Source organism: Centropristis striata, chromosome 14 (assembly GCF_030273125.1).
Source record: "Centropristis striata isolate RG_2023a ecotype Rhode Island chromosome 14, C.striata_1.0, whole genome shotgun sequence".
Classification (NCBI taxonomy): domain Eukaryota; kingdom Metazoa; phylum Chordata; class Actinopteri; order Perciformes; family Serranidae; genus Centropristis; species Centropristis striata.
This window is the reverse complement of record NC_081530.1, coordinates 3,664,363-3,681,422: the sequence shown is the minus strand read 5'-3', so window position 1 is coordinate 3,681,422 and position 17,060 is coordinate 3,664,363. Positions and strand designations below refer to the sequence as shown.

Here is a 17,060-nt window from a genome sequence, read left to right as displayed (position 1 = left end):
CGCAAAATGTATTCATGAAAGCTGCTTCTTCTTTAAGCAATATTGAAAGTTTTAGTCTGAGTCAAAGATAACCCAGTGATTTGAATGATCGTCTCTATATAGGGGCAAATAATCACATCGTTAAATGAGGCTGTATGTGATCAAATCAAAACAAATGATGACCTTCAGTTTACATCACTGCAGCTTTATTGTGAATAAAATGATCAAATCATCAACTTGCATCTTGTGTGTCACATTCAAACAGCTGACAGACATTTACAATGAATGCATTTGTTTCTTTATTATTACAGCAGAAAGTTTTTCAGTTTTTCACTGATAAAGAAAATAAATCTCTCTGGTCAAGTATAATATCGTATAATGACGAACCATAACGGTAATATCTATTAATATTAATATTCAATCACTTCTCCTTTCAGAAATATATGGGTCATAGAAAAGATCAGTGAATTTAATTTTGCCACATTGCAGCTGCTTTGCAAGTTTAGCAAGTTTAGTATTTTCTACCAATTTCAGCAATGTTATAAGTTTTTTCTTAACACGCTCTTCAGCCATCTCCCTCTTCTCTTCTGTGCACTTCTCAGATTTTGGTCGCGCTTCCTCTCTAACCGTTTCAACATTTTTAATCAAGTTGCTCACACTTTCAACTTCAGCACAGTTACCATAGGCCCAGCTCTTATCTTCAACTCTTCCCAAACCAAACAAATTCCCACATGCCCCACAAGGAGGCATTTCTCTCCCATTACTAAGGCTGAACGTCTGGCACCTGACACGCTCTGGAAGTTTGATGGTTCCATCAAAATCATTCTGGATGTCTGGATAAAAGGTCATCACTGCACCAGCTACATAACTGTGCCAGCTTTTAAGACAGGACGCTGCAACCATGATTTGACCAGGATTACGGCCAGAAGTGGACATGGAGACTCCGTAGTACCGGCCTGGATCAGAGGTCTGAGAGATACAGATGGTGGAGGAGGACAGAGGCCTTTTTTCACATGTTTGGCCCATTTCATTGAAGAGCTCTCTCAGGCTGTCTTTTATTTTGTCTTCTTCCTCTTTTCCACACAGGTGAACAAACTGTAAGCAATCACAAATATTATCAAGCTGCTGTTATTCCCACAAAAGCATTAAATCATCCACCGAGTCTTACAATGATGTACACTACTGGTCAAAAGTTTTAGAACACACCAACTTTTCCAGAATTTAATTGAAAATTATGCAGTTTAATGTCTCACTGTACTCTGAAATTAATGCACATTTGCAACATTTAAAATTCTTTATTGAGCATGATAGTGTTTTGAAAGTAAAAATAAGATTCAAAATCACATTTTATGTTGGACTAAAGGACAAAAAAAAGACACAAAATGACTAAAAAAGACAAAATGACCCAAAAAAAGACACAAAATGACCAAAAAAAGACACAAAATGACCAAAAAATACACAAAATGACAAAAAAGACACCAAAAGACACAATATACTAAAAAAAAGACACAAAATGACTTACAAAGACATGAAAAGAATTCAAAAATGGACAAAATAGCCCAAGACTCCATAGAGTTAAGTTGTTAACCCATTTCTTGTTCCCTGAAAAAGGCCTACTTGTATAATTCTGAAATGTACATTATCTTTCAGTTTTGGTTAAGCTTACCTTTTTTTATTTACCTCTGGCAGTTCACCACTTACCTTTGGACCCTTTCAAGCTGTTCATTTGACTTGAACTGCTTGAATTTCAATAAAAAAATGGAAAAATTGGGGTGTTCTAAAACTTTTGACCGGTAGTGTACATTAGGACATATTGTTAAGTGAAGGGGCATTTTATATAACTTTACAACATTATGTAATCACAAACTATAATCTTACCATGTCGAGCACACATGAGAATGGACTTCGTCTGGGCAGCTGAGTGGAATAGTGGGTAAAGGGCCGAGGGTAACGGTCCTTCAGCTCAGTAAGGATGTCATCACTCAGAAATGTTTGTGGGGAGAATGTTGGATCTCTTAAGTTTCCCAAAAAGAAGATGCTGTGAAGAATCTGTAGAGTTGAAACACATTTAACCCTTTATCAGGCAGTGAATTATATTTGGTATCTTCAGGTAATATGTAGAGAAAAAAGCTGCAAATTTACTAGATTAAAGTGGCAAATCTACAAGAAAAAAAGTCGCAGATTTGAGAGATTTAAAGTGGCAAATCTGCGTGAAAAAAGTCGCAGATTTACGAGAAAAAAGTGGGGGAAAACGCAACTTTTTTCTCCCAGATTCACCACTTTAAATCTCATAAATCTGCGCATTTTTTTTCTCGTAGATTTGCCACTTTAACCTGGTAAACTTTTTTGTCAAAATATTATTTTCGTATGTGTTTTTTACACATTCTGGCAATATATAATATCCTCCAATATTCTCTAGGCTTGAAATTTGGAATTTGCAAGTATTTCAATGAGTGTCCTATTAAGGGTTAAAGTGGGGAATCTGGGAGGAAAAAGTTGATTTTCCCCCACTTTTTTCTCGTAAATCTGCGACTTTTTTCGCACAGATTTGCCACTTTAAATCTCTTAAATCTGCAACTTTTTTCTCGAAATATTACCTGAAGTTACCGAATATAGTTCTTTGTCTGATAAAGGGTTAAGGAAATACAATTTTCTATTTGAAAAACATTTTGTATATGAATTGAATAAGAATTTGCCATGCATTGTGTCCACAAACAGAGTTTATAAATGTCTCCATTATACATACCTCATCCACCAACACTCTAGTCTCTGGGATTGTGTCCAGTTCCATCATTATCTCGATAATAAAGATGGCATTCGATCTGAAAACCGTGTCCTCATCTTCTTTTCGTCTAAAATGATATAATCAATTATTTTGTTTATTTTTGGCATATTAAAGCAGAATAGAGCAATAACTTTGGGTTGAGTAAATCAGTGGACTTACCTTTTTTTCTCTTGTTCCATACCAGCCTGTTGCATCAGAAATGAAAGACATTATAACATATATACATGTCACTAAAAACAGAAACAAAATATAAGTAAATATAGGTATATATATATATATATAAAACAGAATATATGAAATAAAAAGCGATTTAGAGTTGAATCATAATGATATTAAATGTCGGCAAAGGAAAGCACAGAAAAACAGCTTCTTACCATTGTGAGTTATCAGGAAATGAAATAGAAAGAAAGACGGAGAGGAAGCCCTGCCCCCTTTTTCAAGCTGCCACATGATGTTAAACTTGATGTCATAATTCTGGTTTTCTCACTGCTGAAAAAGAGAGGAAGTCTTTTAAAGTGCATAGCTGTATTAGGAGAGCCAGGACAAACATGAGAGAACAAACAGCGACATGTCAGGTTCAAAGCTGTTTGACTCTCGAGCTGATCGGTTGCTTGAGAAACTCTAACAAGACACTAAGAGAATTACTTTTCTGACAGAATGTCTGGTTACTTGCAAAAATAGCATCATGTATTGTGCATTTATAGCTCATTTTACCATTGTGCTTCATTTATTTAGCCTATTTATCTAATTTAATTAATACAACTTAACATGATGTTAATGTTCTTTGAATTGTGTTTTTATTTTAAGGTTTGTGATTCCATGTTACAATGTTGTTACAATGTCATTTAGCAAACATTTTTACCAAAGCAGTGGCAGTTCTAGACCAATTTTACTGTGGGGGCCAAGGAGGGGCCAGTGTTTAATCAGAGGGGCACATTAAAAAATGGCAAAGATGATATTTAAGAATTCACAATCTTTATTTTAGCTTATACGTAAGTATATTTAGAAGATACAAATGAGACTCACCAACAATAAGTTTTTTTTTGTATGACAATGGCATTTCTCATTTTTGTGCACAATCACTTTTATTTTATTTTGAAAGTGCAGTACAGTCAGAATGATCTTTATATACACAATATTTTATTGCACAATTGAACTATTATACAATGTACACATTCTGGGTTCCTTTTGTGTACAATGAAATATTGTTTGAACAAAAAAAAAAGGTTAGAATTGTTCCATCGTTCGTTATAAATTGATCATTTTATTATTAATTTGACACAGGGGCCACAGCAGGGGCCAAAGGCTTCTTCACAGGGGCAGTGGCCCCTGGAGGCCCCTGTGTAGAACCGCCACTGACCAAAGTGATGTACAATTGAGTACAACACAAGCAAAGATCAGGCAATCAAAGAATCAGAGAAGCAAAGAAGCAAATAGTGCTTTTTTATCATCGTCCTCTTTTTTACCAGGAGCTGTGCTGCATGTTCAGTCAGATAGGGTCTCACCTTCCTAATTTATAGGAATAATCCACACAATCGTTGGTCATTAATTAAGGCACCCAAGTTTGGGTGGCCATCGTCATCAATGTTACAGTGGTAACAGAGAAACCATGGTTACGGATATATGTATATTGTTGTTGTATATTGAAAAGATAAGTGGGTCTAGGTATGAGCTTTGAGGTTCCCCAAGTAATAAGGCCCTTGTAAGTCCTTACAAGATGCTTACTGTGTGTTTATAAGCCTATATAAGTGTTAATAATGGCATTATAATACAGCTAATAGCAGGCTATAAGAGATTTATAATAAGAACATTAATAAAAGCCTCATGAGTATCTTATAATTATTCATAATAGCATTACAAACACCCATAACCCACCCATTATGTCTTTGCCATGCCTTTATTAATCTTTTGTTTGCTTACTGATATTAAAATATACTTTATTGCTCATCTATTATAAGTTAACTATGCACTTGTTAACAGTTAACTATGCTTTTTGCAGCTAAAGGGATCTAAAGCGAGAACAATGCCTTATTACTTGTTAATTAATGGTTATTACAAGGACCTTAATATAAAGTGTAACCGATTTTTCTTCAGTGACTTGGGGAAATAATTCACTTAGATTTAAAAAAAAATAAGAAATATGCAACAACACAGTTCCATTTTACCTCAAAGCAAATTGGGATGGCAACACAATTTTCAGGAAAAAATATCTCAAAGCCCTCACTGTATAGAACCACATTTTCACATTTATGAGTGATGCACAATATGTAGATGTGTATATTGTTATTGTGTTCTGCATTTAAGTGAGCTTTGCTATTATTTGTGATGTCTGGGTGCATCTTTTCCATGTAAATGCCTTTTAACTAAAAAAATTAATTTAAAACTTACAAAAACAAATATACATATAGTAATAATTATAAATATATCTCTATTTATTTCAATTTGATGTTGTACCCTCCCTCTCATCAGCCATTAATATACTTTTATTTGAAATTATTGTTTATACTTGAATTTTTAAATCAGAGGGTGCAAATAATGTTTCATTATATATATATATATATATATCTACATATATATATATATATATATATCAGACTATTTGAAACAAACACATATTTCAGTATTTAGCATGCACAATTGTTGTGTTGTTGTAGCTCTATGTATTGTTGTGTGAGTTGCATACTGTTGTTTTATGCTAAATGAATGGACAATCAAGTAATATGAATCTGAACTGTATATACAATATCTCAGAAAAGTGAGCACACCCCTCACATTTCTGCAAATATTTTATTATCTTTTAACCCTTTATCAGGCAAATAACTATTTGGTAACTTCAGTGGATATCAAAATGGGGTCGAGAAAAAAGTTGCAAATTTACTCAATTAAAGTGTCAAATCTACAAAAAAAAAAGTTGCAGATTTACGAGATTTAAAGTGGTGAATCTGCGAGAAAAAAAGTTGTTTTCCCCACTTCTTTCTCGTAAATCTGTGACTTTTTTCCACGCAGATTTGCCACTTTAAACCTGCTACTTTTTTTCTTGTAGATTTGCCACTTTAAATCTCTTAAATCTGCAACTTTTTTTCTTGTAGATTTGCCTCTTTAAATCTCTTAAATCTGCAACTTTTTTTCTTGTAGATTTGCCTCTTTAAATCTCTTAAATCTGCTACTTTATTTCTTGTAGATCTGCCACTTTAATCTAGTAAATTGAAAACATTTTTCTCGAAATATTTTTATTTTGGAGATCCGCTGAAGTTACCAAATACGGTTCTTCGCCTGATTAAGGGTTAAGGGACAACACAGAAGAAATGACACTTTGATACAATGTAAAGTATTCAGTGTACAGCTTGCATAACTGTAAATTTACTGTCGCTTTAAAATAACTCAACACACAGCCATTAATGTCTAAACTGCTGGCAACAAAATTGAGTATACCCCTAAGTGAAAATGTCCACATTGGGCCCAAAGGGTCAACATTTTGTGTGGCCACAAACCTTTTTTCAGCACTGCCTTAACTCTCTTGGGCATGAAGTTCAGCAGAGCTTCACAGGTTTCAACTGGCAGTTTCAGTTCCTGAAGGGAGGGGATCATGCAGGTTCGTTAATTGGAAGCCCAGAGAAAACACACACTGGAGAAAAAGTCTGGTCTCATGCAGACCTTTTTCAGAGGTTAAGTTACGTAGCGCTGGACTCAGACTGACACAGCTCTCACAGGGTCCCAGTCAGAATGAGCCCCGATCTTGGTCATAATTCACATTTTCATTCATCTACAGTAATTGGATTTACACCCAAACCAAATCTTATTGGACAGTTACTATGACATGGACAGGCCAACAGCTGTTCAAGTCTCTTTGAAGGTTGTGAGACACAATGTGTGTGTGTGTGTGTGTGTGTGTGTGTGTGTGTGTGTGTGTGTGTGTGTCTTGTTATAGGCGTATCTAGCCTTAACAAGATCACATATTGCAACATAGTGCAAAACTAAGACTTGCTGGAGAGATGTCAGTGCCCATCACCAGTTCAGTTCATGTCATGTGAGAAATTTTTCTTAATTTCTTTATTGAAAAATATTTTACTTACAATATAAGGTACACTATATACAAAATGTTTATGCAAAACTATTATCAATTAATGTTGCACTATCCTTAATTTTCCTACTAGGCTTTAAAATGAATGGATAGAAACCCAAACTAAACATAGTATTCACAAATGATCATTAGATGCCGATTATTTTGACATCAGCCTTAACCGTTCCCTGATATGTGCTGCCGATTCAACAAATATTACACAAGTCTCAATTCAAACAAAGAAACAGTTATTAACAAAACAAACATATTAACAGGAATTTGGTGTTTCTTTTTTCCTGTATCAGCAGCAGCTCACCAGAGAATGGCCTGCTGTTGCCTCAGTGTAATGTAGAGATGTTCTGATACCATTTTTTCCTCCCGATACCAATACTGATACTTGTGCTGTGGGTATCTGCCGATACCGAGTACCGATCCGATACCAGTATGTTATAAAAAAAAACATATCAGCCTACACCTGCACGACTGTGATATGATTATCATTGTGGTAAGGCCTGGCTCTGGTTAAACCCTTTGCAAAACATGAATAAATAGAGCAGATTCAAGCCATTTATTTTTCCAATTATTTTTAAATAAAACAGTATACCAAACAGTAGTGCAACAGCAACTTGGGGAACAATGAATAATAGGCCCGCGCCTATGGAACAGCCTGCCAGAGGACATCAGGCAAAAGGAGGCTCAAGACCCACCTGTTTGGTCTAGCTTTTAACTGATTATTTTACTATTTATTTATTTATTTCCCGTTGTATTTTTTTTTTTAATCTTTTATTTTCTATCCTGTTGTCTTTTAGTCTTTTAGTTTTTATCCTGTCCTGTTGTCTTTTAGTTTTTATCCTGTCCTGTTGTCTTTTAGTCTTTTAGTTTTTATCCTGTCCTGTTGTCTTTTAGTCTTTTAGTTTTTATCCTATCCTGTTGTCTTTTAGTTTTTATCCTGTCCTGTTGTCTTTTAGTCTCTTAGTTTTTATCCTGTCCTGTTGTCTTTTAGTCTCTTAGTTTTTATCCTGTCCTGTTGTCTTTTAGTCTTTTAGGTTTTTTTTTTGTAAAGCACCTTGTGTTGCATTTTTTATGTATGAAAAGCGCTATATAAATAAAGTTTGATTTGATTTGATTTGATAAATACATCTGGGGGTCCGGGGGCAAACTCCCCTGGAGAACATTTTTGCCCTAAAAGTCTAAATTTGGTGTCTCTCGCACATTCTTATGCCACTATTCCATCTTAATCATTGCATATTTTAGAGAATTATTGTAAAGGAGAATAGGGGTTCTTCTATGTTTTATTTAAGGCTTCTTAATTTGACAGTCTTGTAAATTCTGTGGTGGACTCTGCTAACACATCCATGTGCTCTTATTTTGAAAGCTACATGTGTTTGTTTTTATTTTGAAGGCGGTTCTAACACTCAAAGTCAGAATTTGAAAGTCGAAACTTGGAGCTCGGAACAACGTCGAAAATTCTGACAGTCGTGTAGACCTTGAACGCACCATTAAGCTTGACTTTCTATGTGCGCTACAATGTAAACAGTCTAACTAACGGAACATTACTCCCCTGTTTTACTGACAATGTTTGTCGTTGAAAATGGGGGGGACGGATCAGGATCACTATGAATCTGAGGGGAGATTCATAGTGCCATCTGCCTCATGCTGGTGGGAGATTCCAGTGTGAAATATTGCCACACCGCCGACATGCTAGTGCTACTTAGCTTAGCCCCAAACCTCGCGTCAACCTGCTTTGACACACGTGTGTGTCTGTTGCGTCTGTGTTACGTAATCAATTCCTCCTCGTCCCTCTAAAACAGCTGCAGGTTGTAGCACAGCGACACTGTTGTAAGAGCTCATTTAATAAATGACGTGGTATCGGATCGGTGCCTGGACTCCAGTACTCGCGGATTCCGATGCCAGCATTTTCAGCAGTATCGGAGCCATTTCCGACACTGGTATCGGCTAATTGATCGGCGAACTCACGCACGTATCAACTGATGCCGATACAAGTAAAAACGCAAATATCGGCTACCTCTAATTCCAACAAATCAACATCAAAGTCTTTTCTCTGATCACAGCCTACAGTTGTCGAACTTGAATTCATTCCAGTAGGCCAATCTGTTGATTCATCTCTTTGCCTAGTTCCTCTGACGTACAGTTCAATGATCTATAACGTCCTTTTCATGTTGCTCCTGTGTGTGTTTGCTGCTGTGAAGATCCTATGCGGGATTGAAAATTCTTCAAGAATCTGTCCTTTTTTACCGTCACCATCTCCTGATGCTCTTGGGCCCGCCACTTCTTCATTTTTGTCCATTCCTCTGCGTTCTACAAACAATATTAAAAAAATCAGTCATCAGGGTCAACAATCATTAATCCCTGTTTGTTCCCAGCAGCCTAAATGTAACTTCTCACCATATCTCTGTAGGTCTGTCCTAGGTAATAGCTCTGGTCAGCTGGATACTGGATTCCCTCATCAATTAGCTGCTTCAGACTAGAAGCCACCAAATGCAGTTTCTCTCCATCGTAGCCATACACCGATTTGTCCTCACAGGTCATCAGGACGAGCTGCTCACACAGGTATGAGGCCCCCTCCACTACACCTATGACCTGCATGCTTACCATCTTGGGGAGGTAGAATCGGCCCCACGCATCGAACTTGCCCTTGTCGCCTCTGTAAATGGTGTCATCCAAGTCTCCTATCTTTAAGCTGGCACCAGCTGGGCTCTTTAAGAGGAAAGACTCGTGTCTTTTCTCTGAGACAAAGCTTGACACATATTTCAGCAAGTCTGCACCTGCAACACATGCGCAACAAGGTTTTATGATGTGTGAACCAAGGTTATTATAGTTAACGAAAACTAACGAAATAACGAAAACTAGAATTGAAAAAACATTTTCGTTAACTGAAATAAAAATAAAAACTAGAGTTTAAAAAAAAACAATAACTAACTGAAACTGTATTGTGTGGTTACAAAACGAACTAAAACTAACTAAAATTATAGTGAAAATGTCCTTAGTTTTCGTTTTTGTCAACTTTTTTCATTCATAATTCAGTGTTTCTATTTGAACATGCAACACATGGTGAATATGTTTACTGAGACTGGGATGTCTACACTAGAACCAAAATTCAAAACAGTCAATAACCTTATTGGGGCTGAGATGATAAACCGAAGGAAATAAAGGCAAAATTTATTATGACCACTTTGAATCTCGCACCCAACATATAGCCCATTAAAAAAAAACTAAAACTAACACTAAAACTAATAAAAACTAAACTAAAACTAAGCATTTTCAAAAAATAAAAACTAAACCAAAACTAGAAAACTCAATCTAAAAACTAACTAAAACTAACTGAATTTGAAAACAAAAATTCACAACGAAATTAAAACTAAAACTAATGAAAAATCCAAAACTATTATAACCTTGGTGTGAACTCTTCCTTACTTTGTATTGCACTTTTGTATTGTATTGCTTCACTTTCTCTCAGGATAAATAAATCTATCATATTACCTTTTTTGCCATTGCACTGAGGGAAGAGTTGGTAAACTGCTGACCTGAAAGTTAGAAAAGATGACAAACGTTAGATTTTTTTTAAAAATGTCCCTTATAAGATAACTTTTGGAAATCCATTTGTACCACTCTGAATGAAGTATTTGATACTGAATTGGTGATGGACCTCCTGGTGGCAATGCTTACAATGAAATCAGATAAGAATCGCCAAAGTATCTCTTGCAATATTATTGACAGCCGCAAAGAAGTCAATGAAAACCTACAAAAAGAGAGATTACAGAGGGAACTTTATATATCGAAAGATAGACACCTCTCAGAGATAATGGAGGGAAACTGGGTTATGATAATTGAAGGAATATATACTTGGATAATACCTGGATAGGAGGTGACACACATAGTAGTTGTTACGTGCCAGAGGACTGTTTGTGTGTGTTTCTGCCTCTCCCCTAACCAGCTGCTAACCAGCTGATTGGATCCACCCGGAAAGCTGATTTCCACCTGGCCAATCACAGGTGATGTGTTGCTGAAATAGGAGCGTTCTGAGGATCACGGAGGCCATCTTGTTCTTGTGGTGTCTCTGTCTGTGAGACTTGTTTTTGTGTGCTTTGACATTTAAAATTCGACTTGTTAGTGCTGTTTGTTGTGGTGAGGTTGGGACTAGGTTGGGGGTACCCTGTACATTTTTTCATCACGTAGGTTATTCTCTGTTACTCCATTAGGTTATTAGTTGTGCCACCCCTGTATTGTTCTGAAAGCCTTTTTTGTAGATAAGTTAGTTAGGCCTTTTGTTTGTTTGTTTTTCTTCACAGCTAGATTAGATCGGCCTTGTTTTGTTATATTTGTTGCAACTTTCTTTTGGCATAATCACTTGTCCCATCCTCCTCCACCTTAGTGTGTCTTTCTTTTGTTGTTGTAAAATAAATCATCATTGTTCACATCACTTTTGACTTTGTTTAATATTCTGATTGTTGTGTTATTGTCTGCCGGCTGGGTTTAGTCAGTGGACGTAACAATATAAAAAAATATATATATATATGTATATTTAATTGAATGTGTATCTAAATCTTCCAACAAAAAAAAAAAAAAAAGGTTCTTACCAGCACTTCACTGGGCCGTTCTCCATTCTGGCTCTCTGTCAACAGGAAACAGAAATGTCATTGTTAAAAGTAGAGGTGGAAAACACCTTTTTGAAATCACACTAACAATATACTAATCATGTGTCAAATACTAACAAGAAAACCCTGTGACTAACAGAGGTTTACTGCTGGCCTGTGTTAAAGTGCAGGCCATGTATAGCTGGTAGGTTGTCCTATAGCGACTTTTAATGGATTAACATGATGTCATTTCACACAATGGAAGCACTGAGTTAAAATGGGGCCAGTTAACTGATGAAAAAATAGAATTGTTTTATGACTAAAGAAACATACGACTAAAATGTAATTTTAGCTAAACAACAGGTGTTACTTACTTTCCTTTGGACTGGATCTTTTGCCATGGTCAGAGTCAAAAAAACTAAAACTGGCAAAAACAAAGAAGTTGTTAAATTCAAGAGTGGAAGAACCAAAACGATAAGACAATTTAGCTGTGAGATGAAGACAGAAATAGAGAACAAATAATTATAACAATCATCTTACACATACACACACACACACGCACACGCATATATATATCTATATATATATATATATATATATAAATAAATAAATATATAGAAATAGAGAACAAATAATTATAACAATCATCTTACACACACAAACACACACACACACACACACACACACACACACACACACACGTGTGCATATATATATATATATATATATATATATATATATATATATATAATGGTTGTATTTTTCAATAATAATAATAATAATTTTTAAAATGTAACTTTTGAGTCGACCTTATTGTTTCTGAAAATTAGATATTTATTCAAATGTAAAACTCCAGCCTTAAGTTTGTGCACTTCTGTGAAAGTTGGCAATTTGCTTCCATATCTCTCGAAAATTAAAGTATATAAATAAATAATGGTTGTATTTTTCACGAATAATAATAATTGTATTTAAAATGTAACTTTTGAGTCGACCTAATTGTTTCTGAAAATTAGATATTTATTCAAATGTAAAACTCCAGCCTTAAGTTTGTACACTTCCGTGAAAGTTGGCAATTTGCTTCCATATCTCTCGAAAATTACTTAATTTTTTTAAGATAGTGTGTACACACGTGTGCACATATATACATATATATATATATATATATATATATATATATATATATATATATATACTTATACTTCCGTGAAAGTTGGCAATTTGCTTCTATATCTCTTGAAAATTACTTTTTTTTTTTAGATTGTGTGTACACAATATTTATAGGCTTAACAAATAAAAAGATATAAATGTTTTTTTAAATAGGCTATGCCCATTCTCATTATTTCCCAAAGGAAATAAACTGTTCAAATGTTAAGTGCGTATCTAATATTACGCACATGTTGCGTCACAAGGAATCCGCCCTTGCTTATCTTCTGAAGGCAGAAACATATTAAGGCGTCGCCCTTTGCTCTTTAGTTTTCTTTCTAACCCTTTAATATGCGAAAACTCTTATAACATCACGAATGTTTAATTATAAAACGATGTTTAAATACACCACGTACAACATGAGGTAGGCCTAGCTACAAAACGGTACATTGTCTCCATAACCACATGAAATGTCGCTAAACTGTTTCAAACATAAATTAATTTGAAGGTGTGAGGAAAAGCTCTCTCAACCAAGATGAGTCTAGTAAAATAGGTCTAGTAGTAGTAGTAGTAGTAGTTACCAAAGCTGAAGAAAACTGGAGCGTTTCTGTCTTCCGTGAAGAGTTGCGGGTTATATTTCCGAGTATTCTCGCCTCTAAACAGATATCTCTCCTCGCGTCACTCCCTGTTTCTGCAAATCATGTGACCATGAAACGTTGAAGTTCGCCTCGGGCAGAGCCGTTCAACAGCTACAGACAGGAACTGTGCGTGTTTTTTACTCTCCAGCAGGAGAAAAACTTTATTGACACGCCGTTAACACATACCTGTCATTGGCTGGTATCACGTGGTGCAGAAAGTAGGCCTATTTAGATCTCTTACTTAAATAAAAGTACTAACAAAATGCCAAAAAAGGCACAAATTGACCACAAAATGACCAAAAAGGACACAAAATTACCAAAAAGGACAAAACATGACCAAAAAAGACACAAAATGACCCAAAATAGACAAAAAACGACCAAAAAAAGGAATCAAAATGACCAAAAAAGACACAAAATGATCCAAAATGACCAAAAAAAGACACAACATGACCAAAAAAGACACAAAATTACCAAGGACACAAAATTACCAAAAAGGACACAACGTGACCAAAAAAGACACAAAATGACCAAAAAAAAGACAAAAAATGACCAAAAAAAGGAATCAAAATGACCACAAATTGACCACAAAATGATCAAAAATGACACAAAATTACCAAGAAGGACACAACGTGCCCAAAAAAGACACAAAATGACCAAAAAAAGACAAAAAATGACCAAAAAAAGGAATCAAAATGACCAAAAAAGACACAAAATGCTCAAAAATGACACAAATGACCAAAAAAGACACAACATGACCAAAAAAGACACAAAATTACCAAAAAAAGACACAAAATGACTTAAAAATGAAAAAAATGACCCAAAAAAGGAATCAAAATGACCAAAAAAGACACAAAATGACAAAAAAAAAGACAAAAAATGACCAAAAAAAGGAATCAAAATGACCACAAATTGACCACAAAATGATCAAAAATGACACAAAATGACCAAAAAGGACACAAAATGACCAAAAAAGACACAAAATGCTCAAAAATGACACAAAATGACCAAAAAAGACACAACATGACCAAAAAAGACACAAAATTACCAAAAAAAGACACAAAATGACTTAAAAATGAAAAAAATGACCAAAAAAAGGAATCAAAATGACCAAAAAAGACACAAAAAGACAAAAAAAAAGACATTAAATGACCAAAAAGACTAAAACATATTAACATTAACACAGTGGAGACAGAGCTGACTTCCAAAATGATTTGGAGACCCCCAGAAATCATCTTGAGACCCCAATTGGGGTCCCGACCCCAAGGTTGAGAATAGCTGTGTTAGAGAATAATGAATTACGCATTCATAGACAGTGACCTTTGATACGGATAGTGACCCTCATGCACAGAGACAGAAAACAGAGACAGAATAACAGATTATTTCTAACACATTCCAGCACATTATCCATCATACCTGCATTAACTCATCAAGTTTGTCTGAGTCACAATACAAACCAAGATCAACTTTTCATGGAGACCCCAGTGGATTCATGTGTAGAAAGATGGTGTCTTTCTACACATGAATCATGAAGCTTGATTTACTTACATCTGGAGTCAAGCAAGTTTAATAATAAATATTCACCCCTAATCCCACCTTTGACACTGAAGAGGTGAACATTTTGTTATGTTTTTTTAAAGAAGATTTCAGCTTTATTAGACCATGATAGACCCTTCCAGAGAATATTTGATTGGATTTATATAAAGCTTTAAAAAATACTCAGTCACTTTTTTACACCACATGAAAAAAACTGTATTAGCAGTGCCAACAAAGTCACCAAGCTGCGTAACGAGACTTCATGGTTTGAAATTCAGAAATGAACATTGCAGTCAATAAAAGAACATGTTGGTCTATTGATATCCAATGTTCCATTACCATGTGTGTTATTGACCTCTAAAATACCAAGCTGTGTCCTAAGTGTCTCAAGGTTAACACACTGCCATGTAAATGGTGGTTCTGCACAGACACGCACACATGGGCATGCAAATACATGCAGACACAATTACTCACATGCATACACACATTCATACTTACTGTATTACTGTTTTTCATCTCAAACAATCCTGTTGCACTTTGATTCTTGGCTTTCCTTTAAAAGATGGCAAATAATTCTATAGACGAGAGCACGCTTCCTGTCATTGTTTGCGGTGAAAGAAACAATGTGGCCTGTCAGAGGTGAAGGTTGTAGAAAAAGTCACCTATAATGTAGAGTTAGAGGATCAGGACACTATAACTCAATTACCAAATTTCAGACAAATACAGATCTGAGAAGGTGTGACTTCTCCGCTATTGGTTTAAAGCTTTTGGACTCAAATGTCTGACAGATTTTGAAATTACTCAAAATGAATATGGTTATGCTGCCATCAAGTGGTGCATCTTTGCCACTGAGACAAACCCACTGGAGGATACAGGCAGTAGGAAATCTCCAGTCATACAGAGTTGTAAGTGTAAATTATTGGGTTATCTTCAATATAAAGAAGTGGAAACAGTTTGATATGAGTATATTTGATGTGAATTTAGGTTTATTGCTGTCTCTAAACCCTTTTTTGGTCACAGTGTGCTAATGAAGACATTTTGTTTCAGCTCATGGTTCCAATAGTTAACATAGCTGTATTAGTACTAGTATTATACAGAATACATATGGAGTATGCACACATGTGAGTATAGCTATGTTAAAATGTACATTTATCCAAGATGGAGATTTGTGCGTGTACACAAAAAGGCCTTTTACATTGTAGAAACTGGAGATGACCAGCAGGGGGAGCACAGAGATCACCTCTCTGGTCTCTCTTTTAAAGTTTTCTCATGCAATTAAGCCTACTTCTGATTCCTTCTGCAACCGACATGTTCTGATAATGGATCGACATGTCTCTGAAAATAGACATACTGTGCCACACTACCACTTTGTTTACTTCTGACAGGGAGTGTTTTGTAATGTGGAAGGATGAGATTTTGCATGAACACATATTACTCAGGTGTGCCAGTGCTAAAAACAAATGCAGGTACAAATGTAAACAGCAGCAGCAGAGGATCAAAATGACCATGAAGGATTATAAATCAACAAAGATTCAGTAATGCAGGCTGGTCCTAAACCATTAAGAACCACAGACTGTGTTTGTTATGTCATTTCACCAATAAAAAATAAATAAAAAAAATAAAAAAAGAACCATAGACTGCTAGTAAACCAGTAAAAATAACTTTAAAGTCAACCCTGAAAGACAATGTGAACCACTGCAGATCAGCTAAAACCAGAGCTAGGTATTCTGTCTTGTATAAGGATAATTCCCAGGCTGGTGATTTATATGACTAATCCTAAATCTAAACAATAAATAACTTCAGTTTACATCACTGCAATTTTATTGTAATCAATTATCAGACAGACATTTACAATGTATCATTTTTTTCTTTATTGTTACAATAGAAAGCTTGAACATGAATGATTATTTTATGGTAAGCATTACATAAGAATGAAGTAAGAATTTTAGTGCCCAGAGGTTACAGGGAATTTATTTCACAGGTTTTTACTGATAAAGATCATATCAAAAGACATCTCTCTGGTCAAGTTATAACAAAGGACCATAACAGTAATATCTATTAATATTAATATTCAATCACTTCCCCGTTTAGACATAGAAATCAATTTTGTCAGATTGCAGCTGCTTTGCAAGCTCAGCATTTTCTACCGATTTCAGCAATGTTATAAGTTTTTCCTTAACACGCTTTTCAGCCATCTCCCTGTTTTTTTCTGTGTATGTCGCAGATGTTGGTCGTGCTTCCTCTCTAACTGTTTTAACATTTTTAATCAAGTTGCTCACACTTTCAACTTCAGCACAGTTACCATAGGCCCAGCTTCTCGTTTCTTC

At 35.2% G+C, this 17,060-nt stretch overlaps 2 protein-coding genes across 4 annotated transcripts; both read right to left on the bottom strand.

The window, feature by feature from the left end:
- Positions 1–359: 359 nt before the first annotated feature.
- Positions 360–6,636, bottom strand: LOC131984734 (uncharacterized). Its single transcript, XM_059349669.1, has 4 exons — positions 6,256–6,636; positions 2,726–3,253; positions 1,858–2,028; positions 360–1,074 (listed from the first exon to the last, which is right to left on the bottom strand). The coding sequence occupies exons 2-4, from the start codon at positions 2,771–2,773 to the stop codon at positions 397–399; spliced, it is 897 nt and encodes a 298-aa protein (XP_059205652.1). The 5' UTR covers positions 2,774–3,253; positions 6,256–6,636; the 3' UTR covers positions 360–396.
- Positions 6,637–6,776: 140 nt separating this feature from the next.
- Positions 6,777–13,516, bottom strand: LOC131984737 (uncharacterized). Of its 3 annotated transcripts, XM_059349673.1 has the most exons (6): positions 13,144–13,501; positions 11,794–11,843; positions 11,423–11,457; positions 10,326–10,369; positions 9,231–9,610; positions 6,777–9,143 (listed from the first exon to the last, which is right to left on the bottom strand). In XM_059349673.1, the coding sequence occupies exons 2-6, from the start codon at positions 11,818–11,820 to the stop codon at positions 9,000–9,002; spliced, it is 630 nt and encodes a 209-aa protein (XP_059205656.1). In that variant the 5' UTR covers positions 11,821–11,843; positions 13,144–13,501; the 3' UTR covers positions 6,777–8,999. The 3 variants fall into 3 exon arrangements, with proteins under 3 accessions (XP_059205656.1, XP_059205657.1, XP_059205658.1); XM_059349674.1 differs by lacking the exon at positions 13,144–13,501 and having other exon boundaries at positions 11,794–11,966; XM_059349675.1 differs by lacking the exon at positions 6,777–9,143 and having other exon boundaries at positions 9,157–9,610; positions 13,144–13,516.
- Positions 13,517–17,060: the final 3,544 nt, after the last annotated feature.